Below are 10229 nucleotides of genomic sequence, written 5' to 3'. Positions count from 1 at the left end.
CTAACTTTGAATACCACGGACAGCACCATTCACACACACTCTGTCAGCGCAGGACCCGCGTGCACGTCATATCCCATTACCGTAAGGGATGAAGTCTATGCCTCATCAACTTTGCATAGGTTTAAGAAAGCAACGTTGTAAAAATCCGAGGTCTATGAAAGACGAAAGTTGCGAATATCGTGCAGCTATAAAATGGAAATCTGTAAGAAAAATAATGTGGTTTCAGAAAAAAAAAATTCCACTACTCTTACATAGCCTAGTAGCTTTCCAAAATAAATATGCTGCTCCTGTTACACCGAGACATGTGGATGATTGGGTACTGCTTTCTTTTTTTTTTCTTTATGCCTCCCGAGATACTCAGTCTCCAGAATTTGCCCCTGCTGTTTCCTCTGGGGGACATAACTCCATTAATAACAACGCCAACTGCGACCGTATCAGTCTGTGTTTGCAGGCACAAACCCTCTGGCAGCGGCGCGGTCACGTGATCGGTGACCAACGCACGTTACCGCGAAAGCGTGAATGAAATCGGCGTCTTGTAAATCAGCGATGACAGTTGCGCGCGATTTGTATGCAGGCAGTAAACAGGAAACAGCCGAGAATTCATGAATAACTGTTGTTCAAAACTTGCATTTGTCAAGCAAAGAAGAAGAAAAAAGAACCGAAAGAAGACGAAGTGTACGAGTCAGATTGAAAACAACACGAGTGATTGGTAGAAGGTTACTGATAGTACGAACACCTTCTTTCATCCGTTTATACACCCTTTTCTAATCAAGCATACATGCCCGTTGTCTCTTATAGACCAATACGGTACAATTAACACCAATTATTGGGCTGGGTCTTAATTTTGATTGATTTTGGTCGACATGTTTTTGCAATTGAAATGTTAAAACGTTGCGTTTGGCAAAGGTGTAAATGCACGGCAGTTTTCCAGGGGAGGGTTTTGATTTCTCGCAGGCCTAGCTCAAGAAAAGCTTGGGACTTGAAAACCCCTATGGTTACAACCTTTTCATTACGTCAAACCAGTTGTTTTGGTACCCCCCCCACCCCCCCGTCCAATCAGAGGCGTCGCGTATATTCCTACCGGAGCCGAAATGGGTCTATTCATGCACCATGTCCATATCCCTGTATCTACCATAACGCCCTTTGCTGGGTGCGTTGTGGTGCCCGACTGCTGCTTTAACCAGCAGCACTGACATGGAAACCCCATTGCAGTTGCAGAACGATTTCTTCCAGGAGCAGCAGTTCCACCACTGTAAGTACCAGCACTACTGCGGGCGCGACGAGCGGCTCGGTAAGCAGCACGACCAGCGCTGCACCTGCAATATCTGTACCAGCGAATATGCGCGAAAAAGCCTCGTCTTTCGCGGGACGTCGCCGACCACGGTGGGAACTTTAAGGACGCCGTCTGACACGTCTTCGAGGCAAGGTTGCCGGTACAGCGTCTGCGAGTTCACGCCCTCTAGTCATGGTAGTTCATCCAGACATCATCATCATCACCACCACCACCATCATCATCCTCCTTCTCCCCATCAGCAGCAGTGCCGCCGCGATCGGCAGCGGGGCAGCCTGGGTAGCAGCCACAAAGAGAGTAACTCCTACAATGAAGTAGCCATGAGCAGCTGCAGATACAACGGCGGCGTAATGCGGCCGCTGAGCAACTTGAGCTCGTCCCGCAGAAACCTCCACGAGTTTGATTCCGAGTCTCAGCCCCTGCAGCCCATCTCGACCGCGGACGCGTCGGACACGTTAGTGTCGAAGCCTGACAACAATTCCACCACGCTAATGCCGTACGCGTCGGGGGACGGAGGGGGCGGCTGCAGCCACGGCGGCAGTAAATCGGGGAAAAAGAAGAACCAGAATATCGGAGAGAAGCTTGGCCACAGACGGGCCTTGTTTGAGAAGAGGAAGAGACTCAGCGACTATGCGCTGATCTTCGGCATGTTTGGGATTGTAGTTATGGTCATAGAGACTGAACTGTCATGGGGAGCCTACGGAAAGGTACGTAACTCAATACAGAGCTGTTCCGTTTGGGTTAGCGTTCATTCATCTCTTCATCTGCACGTGACTTGAGTAAAAACAAATTAAAAATTTAAAAAAAAATGACAACTTTTCCTAAAAGTGTTCCCCGAACAGTTTTGATAGCTTTTGCTTTTTCATTTGCACTCATATAATGTGATAGCGTGTAGTCGACTGAATATGACACGGAAATATGGAGAAGTGTCTCGGGTCTCACGCGCCAAGTGTCCCGTGTAGTGACACCGTCCTGACACACGCGGGCTCACCAGGCCCACTGTTGTAGAAACACCGAGAGGTGTCCCGCTGTATACATTTAAACTGTCCAATTTCAGTGTTTATCGAAAAAACATGTTAAGATTATATTTAGCTTACCCCATCAGTAATATTTCATGGAGTTAAGGGATATCGATTTGACTCGTGGGTCATGTGTCTTGCTTGGCTATAGTGTTGTCCCTCTCTTCCAGGAGTCCCTGTATTCATTAGCTCTAAAATGCCTGATAAGCCTTTCTACAATCATCCTGCTTGGCCTGATTATCATATACCATGCAAGAGAGATCCAGGTAAGGTTTGATTACATTTGTTCATATTTCCATCGGTGATGATGTTACTTAAAGGTCAAGGGGTCTGCCAAGCCAACAAATGTCTTAACATGCCTGATAAATATTTACTTACATTTATTTCTATGGAAATGTTTTTTTATTATTATCATTATTTTGTTGCTTTTGTTAAATTGATCTCCTCTTGTGTTTTTTTAATCTTTTTTTGCAGAAAGTGTCTTTCTTACTTATTACTTACTTATTGGACTCAGATGAGCTGTGGTAGAGTTGTGTTTATTGGGTTTTGGTTGGTTTCAGTTGACCGGTGGTGACATTTTGAAAATCACAGGTTGTTATGTGTTTGGTGAAGTGTGTGAAGGGCCGTTTTCCATGCAGGGCTAACTAAATGGATGTAGATTTATCAGCTTCCCCTAAAGTGTGCTACGACTTGGACAAAACTCAATTTTATGACCTTGCGTCACAGCATTGTTGCATTACTTGTGCTTTTTTCTTCCTGCAACTCAGCACTTGTGTCTCCGTCACAGAACCGCTTAATTAATTACTTTACTCTGTGCAGGGGCTGACATATGTTGTCAAAACCTGTCACGCCTCTACACTGTTGAAGCGGCTGCAAATTAAACAAAAGGGAAATGCGTTTGAAAGGAAATGAAGTCCAAGCGTACGCTTGAACTTTGATTGAGGTTGCTAATGTTCAAGTTGTGCAAACAACAATGCAAGAATCAAACCAGTTATGTTGTGTGGGGGGGGGGGGTTAAAATGACATTCAGAAAGCTATGGCTCTTGAGGCTTCAGAAGATTCATAGGACTGTTTTGTAAAGAATGGAAAGATATTCAGCGACGTTTTTATAGCACAACTGGCCCTTGTGTTTTGCATTGTGAATTGAAAAAGCCATATCCACTTGCTTTCTTTTTTTATTTAGCACTTAAAAGTCCCAGACGACTCTAAGTCATCTAGATAGTGCAACATTAAAATGTGTCACCCATTGGATGGCTTGTCATAAGCCTTGCTTGGTGGGTTATGAAACAAAAGGCAGAGATTATTACCGTATTTTGATGCATGATGAAATCTTTTTCATTTCCTCAGCGTGAATAGTCCTCAGCGGCATTTTAACATGATGAATTATGTGAGCTTGCACGGGGGCATCATATTCAGATTCACTTTCCATCTGTTACCATCAAAATGTTATTCATACATATATACGTATGTGTGTGTGTGCATACATACATACTTTTATTTTTACTATATATATACATATATAGTAAAAATAAAAACAAATATCTATCTATCTATCTATCTATCTATCTATCTATCTATCTATCTATCATCAAATCATCCATCCATCCACCCATCCACATACTTACCTACCTACATATGTGTGTGTGTGTGTGTGTGTGTGTGTGTGTGTGTGTGTGTGTGTGTGTGTGTGTGTGTGTGTGTGTGTGTGTGTGTGTGTGTTTGTGTGCGTGTGTGCATGTGTGTGTGTGTATAAAGTTAAAAAAAGTAATTATCCACTTGCACTTACATAAATCAAACTTTACATAGACTAATCATGTAACTTTTTTCTGTTTTTACACTTAGTATGTTGGAAAATGTGCGTGTGTGTGTGTGCATGTGTACATATTGGTACATATTGAAGGGGAGCATGGCCGTTAATTGATTCTGCAACACAAAAAGTTTTCCATTTGTCGTCTTGTTGAGCAGCAGGTCGTTTGAAACGGTGGCGTTTTCATGAAGGCTCGGCAGGCCTTGTCTGAGGTCGTCTTGCTGATACTGAATCTGGGGACAGCCGAACCAGAAAATGTTGCTTCATACACCATATGCACGCTTGACCATGTTGTTCCTTTTAAAATTAAAACTTACAAATGTAAACAAAAGTGCTGTGAGAGTGCTGAAGTTCCACATCAACAAGCCTCATTCCTACAGTCTGGGCCTGTGGCCAGATTTGCATATCTGAACAACTTGATACAAAGTTTACTATCTGTTCTCTAAATTGGACTTAGAGATTGGACTAAATCATAGACTTTTACTTTGTTTATCTCTCATCATATCTGACGGGGAGGTTTTGTTCTGATTTTAATGGCTGGGGAAAACACCCTTTATTAGATATCAATTTCCCCTTTCTGCACATTGATTCTGGTGTCTGAGTCATTCACCTTTGACCACCGGCTCAGAACTGTGCAGAAAGGCTCCTTGCCCTGGGCTCCTTTCCGATAGCATTTGGGAATGATTTCTCTTTCATTTTGAATTGTTTATCATTTAAACAAATCAGCAGTTTGCAAACCACTATTAAAGAAGCAGAGCATCGATCCCCAAACTCTTCAGAAATCACAGGCCAATTCAGAATTTTACATTCTTCTCAAAGGACAGAAAAAATACCAATTACATCCTTCATACTGGCTTTAGACCGAGTCGCAATTACACCCAGTAAGCTCAAACGACCTTTTTTGGAAATGTTCATTAACGTGTGTCAGTCTGATCATGATATACAAGCCTCTTTAGAGCTAGCCATGACTAGGTTTGGCCATACCTGTCTTTTATTCTCAATTCATTATGCCAGACAATTACACATCTGCCAATTTTAAGCTTAAATTTGGCATCCGGTATTCATCCATTATCATGACTTTTCTCTCACCCTTACATAGAAGATACCTAGCTACACACTGCATTGAATCCTATGAAAGTAGCACAGCTACAAAAAAAAAAAAAATACAACACTTGTATTTTACACAGCAAAGGTTTTCCAGTGGCTTTTTTTACCTCCCTCATAAAGGCATATTATGAAAATCTGTCAAAATACCCCAAAAGAAGTCTTAAATATGCGGGAATCGTCTTTGATCCGGATGTCTTCTTGGACAACTGCATTATGGAAATATCCAAAATCATCATGTTTGCAGCTTAGAAATATTTCCAGGGTTGACTTTCAAAGATAAACTTATTTAATTGCCTAAATATTTGTTCCTACCTGGGTTGGCTTTAAGTTTGTTTAAAATTAAGAAACCTAAACGCTGACATGAACCAGAGAACATGAGCACCTTACTCCAGTTCTAGTCCCTTTCACCTGATTCCCTCTAGCTGGAGTACAAAGTCTGAGGTCTTAGCCTGTCCTTCAGCACTTCTGGACTAACCAGGGTCAGGGAGTCAGGTGTTTCACCGTTTATCTCCCTTTTACCATCTACCTTTACATTCACTGTCTCAGCTGTTTCCCTGCTTTCCTTTTCCTGAGCTCAAGCTCAAGTTGTTTTTAACCGACCTTTCTTTTACTAGGGTTCTTCAGATTAGCCCAGTGTTTCCCCTGTTCATCTATCTATCCATCCATCCATCCATCCATCCATCCATCCACCCACCCACCCACCCACCCATCTATCTATCTATCTATCTATCTATCTATCTATCTATCTATCTATCTATCTATCTATCTATCTATCTATCTATCTATCTATCTATCTATCTATCTATCTATCTATCTATCTATCTATCTATCTATCTATCTATCTATCTATCTATCTATCTATCTATCTATCTATCTATCTATCTATCTATCTATCTATCTATCTATCTATCTATCTATCTATCTATCTATCTATCTATCTATCTATCTATCTATCTATCTATCTATCATCTATCTATCTATCTATCTATCTATCTATCTATCTATCTATCTATCTATCTATCTATCTATCTATCTATCTATCTGACTATCTGTCTGTCTGTCTGTCTGTCCGTCCGTCCGTCCGTCCGTCGAGGGCTATCTGTCTATGTATATCTATCCATGACACAGAACAGAAACATTTGCAGGCTTTGACTTTATAACTTTTTTAACTTTACACTACAGTTTTCCTTTGTGTTGTTTTTGCTTTGTGATTTTGTGCCTGTTTTTTGCCATTAGAAGTAAATGTAGATTGACATGGATTAAGCCTATTCTTAGACTGAAATGGCTTTTTAAGGGGGAGAAGGTCACATTGCCCCTCTTGAGACAAAGCTTTAAGTCCAGGATTTGGCATAGCCTAAATCTAACAATTCAAATATCGTGAAAAATAATTAGTTTAAATCGATGACTGAATGAGGTCTTAACATTAAATCTCCTAGGTGGCAGGTTTAGCATCAGATTTATTCTGTTCGTCAGTGGCAAGAGCGGCTGAGCTCCAGCACTGCTAGCCACCAGACGTGGACCACAGTGAAATAATTAAATCTGCATGTATGCGCAAGAAGGCTGAAGATTTTACATCATCCAAAAAGAGCAAACTTTTCTCTCAGCAAGGGAAATTGTAGGCTTGCTGTTGACCGTCAGAGGAAAAAGAAAAACCTTGTTTGATTGGTCAGTTTTGATGTTTGAGTAAAACAAAAAAAGAAAATGAATGCGTTCGTTCAAGTTTTTGAAGAAACGTCCAGTAACTGATTACAATTTTCCTTCACTATAATAATGATGAACTCCATGCCCTTGAGGAAATTTCAACAAAATTTAACTTTATTCATAAAAACTACCTAAATACTTTACTTTTTTAAAGCTTGACTTTTACTTTGCTTAATTTCTGTCCATGCAGTTGGCAGCTTTCTCTTCGGCCCAGAGGGAATACTTTTCTAAAGCTATTTTCATCTCTTGGGTGAATACCTAATTCACACCTAATTACTTATTTACTGCCTGTATTTACAGTCATGTAACCCCATGCAGACATTTTCAGCAGCTGATCACACCAAAACCATGAAATCCTTTTTATCAAGGACCTACAATGCAACGTTTGCAATATGGCTTGTTGACTCTACCTAAACAACATGTAGTACCTTGTTTTTATTCTGTGAGCAATTTTGCTCCCGCTTTGAAATGGATTATGCATGCACATCCATATGTAGTCACAGATGCCTGTCATATACAGATGCAAATTCACAATGATGAAATGTTTCTCCTACAATTCCAGCAGCCCCTTAAAGCTGATTTACTCGTCAAAGTCAGCAGTGAGGACTGTGCTCTCGTTTTTAGGGCTTTTACGCACAATGCATGCAAGGATGCAGTTTGCATCCCAGACGTTTCTTCCCCCAGAGTGATGGAAAGACTCCTAGGTCAGCCCAAGGACAAATCTTGGACAGTAGCTGTCATTTAAACACTAAAGAGACACGTCGTCGGTTTAGAAATGGCATCAATGGGTGACCTGTGTGACAGGTGCTCTGAATTTCCCCCCATTGTTGACAGGACAGTGTACCTCGGCTCTGCCATGTCTCACTCACCATCCTCCGCTTTTCTCCACTGTTATCCTTCTACAACCCGTTTTTACATTTTGATTTAAAATCAGCGTAATTTGTGCTCTTTCCTTTCGTGATTTAGACATGTTTTTTTGTTGACAGCTGGCAAGCTGACAGGAAGTGTTTGATGGGTTTGTGTGCTCTTTTGGGAGCCACCAGCTTGTCGTACAGTACACATGGAAATCTAAAGTTTGGAAGCTGTGGCCCACTTTGAATTTGATCTGTCGATGTCACAGACTGATGTGAGTAGAGAGAAATGTTGTGAGCATGTTACTGCCTTCCCTTCTATAACGTTTGATGAGTCCACCATGTTCCCAAGCAGGCAGTGAGTGACGTTTTGAAAGTTTCTATTTTCTTCTTTTCACTTAAAAGATCACTTGCCAAGAGGCATTTGTGTAAGGGCCTCTATGGTGTGCCTTTGATGGGTTTTTGTTAGTGCTGCATGATTTGGTGAGTTTTGGGGGTAAGTTGCTGCCTCAAGTGAAGGAGTTCAGGTATCTCGGTGTCTTGTTCACGAGAGAGGGTAGGATGGAGATGGGCAGGTGGATTGGTGCAGCATCCGCAGTAATGCGGATGTTGTACCGGACCGATGTGGTGAAGAGGGAGCTGAGCTGGAAGGCAAAGCTCTAAATTTACCAGTCAATCCCCGTTCCCACGCTTGCCTATAGTCATGAGCTTTGGGTGGTGACCGAAAGGGTGAGATCGCGGATACAAGCGGCTGAAATGAGTTTCCTCCGTAGGGCGTCTGGGCTCAGCCTTAGAGATAGGGTGAGGAGCTCAGACATCCGGAGGGAGCTCGGAGTAGAACTGCTGCTCCTTTGCGTCGAAAGGAGCCAGTTGAGGTGGTTCGGGCATCTGATTAGAAAGCCTCCTGGTTTTTCCGGGCACATCCAACTGGGGGGAGACCCCGGGGTAGACCCAGAACTCGCTGGAGGGACTACATATCCAATCTGGCCTGGGGACGCTTTGGGATCCCCGCAAGAGGAGCTGGGGTACGTCTGGCGTGACCTACTTAGCTCGCTGCCACCGAGAAGTGGCTGGGAGTGGGAGATGAGATTTGGTTAAAAGGTCAATATTGCGATTATTGTGTAAATTATCACAATTTGTTATTTCGATATAATAAACAAACGTATACATTTATAAAGAATACAGATCTGTCGTGTTGCCGCGACATGTAGCAACTTTCATTTTGCATGTTTTACACAAAACCTCTTTCTGCTCAATATCGTGTTTGGTTTTGTTTTGGGTTTTTTTTGCCACCACTTCAACAGCGTTAACCTGCTCGTTGTCGTCTGTTTCCATTTTTTCCGTCTTTCTGGTCTGCACACAGCACACCGGGTAGTCACGTGACGGTAGACTGCAGACGCCTCACTGCCTGAAGAGAGACTGATTGGTCATCTCTTGATTCTGGGCGTAGATATGCAGACTGCACACAGACAGTCATTCCCACATGCACATCTCATTATTTAATTAAATCGCAGCCTTTTGCGGTCGTATAATTGCACAGGCTGACATCGCGATTGCGACTAGATTAATCGTGCAGCACTAGTTTTTATCATAAAAACACCAGTAGGGTATCCGGGTGGCGTAGCGGTCTATTCCATTGCCTACCAACATGGGAATCGGCGGTTCGAATCCCTATGTTGCATCCGGCTTGGTCTGGCTTCCCTACAGACACAATTGGCCGTGTCTGCGGGTGGGAAGCCGGTGTGTCCTGGTCGCTGCACTAGCGCCCCCTTTGATCGGTCGGGGCACCTGTTCGGGGGAACTGAGGGGAATAGCGTGATCCACCCACGCGCTGCGTCCCCCTGGCGAAACTGCTCACTGTCAGGTGAAAAGAAGCGGCTGGCGACTCCACATGTATTGGAGGAGGCGTGTGGTAGTCTGCAGCCCTCCCCGGATTGGCAGAGGGGGTGGACAGCTCGGAAGACTGGGGTAATTGGCCGGATACAATTGGGGGGGGGGAGGTGGAAAAGAAAAAAAAAGAACACCAATGATGTTTTTCATTCCCGTAGTATTTTAATTTTACAACTTGTGCAAAAGAATAAATGTAATAGTTGTGATGTGGGCAGATACTCGTGTGTGCTTAAGGCATATATGAATACACCGTATCGCACCCCATCCTGGCCAGTTATCAGCCTGCCCCCGGGTGTGTGTATGTTTCGGAGATACGGTGTAATTGCAGGTGATGCTCTGCATTTCCCCCCAGTGAAATCTGTCGTCTACCTGAGCAGCCAGACTGGAGTCAGGTAACCGCCAGTGGCTGGTGACCTTAATGTTTTCACTGAACCAGCAGCCATTCAGTCGTACAGACGCTCCCCCTCCCAAGAAGTCGAGAATCTCCGTGATTACTAATTGATTATGTTCGCCACTGAACGTATTGTATGTGATTTTAAATATGCAGGGAGATTTATATTATT

At 43.0% G+C, this 10229-nt stretch overlaps 1 protein-coding gene across 1 annotated transcript in view; it reads left to right on the top strand.

Moving 5' to 3' along the window:
- The first annotated feature begins 1194 nt into the window (after positions 1-1194).
- kcnn2 (potassium calcium-activated channel subfamily N member 2) overlaps positions 1195-10229 on the top strand; it is a 32793-nt gene continuing 23758 nt past the window's right edge. The window contains exons 1-2 of the mRNA XM_056290342.1: positions 1195-1998; positions 2481-2576. Coding sequence (XP_056146317.1) covers positions 1195-1998; positions 2481-2576 — 900 coding nt within the window. The remainder of the gene's footprint in view (positions 1999-2480; positions 2577-10229) is intronic.

The sequence above is a fragment of the Lampris incognitus genome, chromosome 12, assembly GCF_029633865.1.
Source record: "Lampris incognitus isolate fLamInc1 chromosome 12, fLamInc1.hap2, whole genome shotgun sequence".
Lineage (NCBI taxonomy): Eukaryota > Metazoa > Chordata > Actinopteri > Lampriformes > Lampridae > Lampris > Lampris incognitus.
The sequence above is the reverse complement of the archived record's forward strand: the minus strand, read 5'-3'. Positions and strand labels throughout refer to the sequence as shown.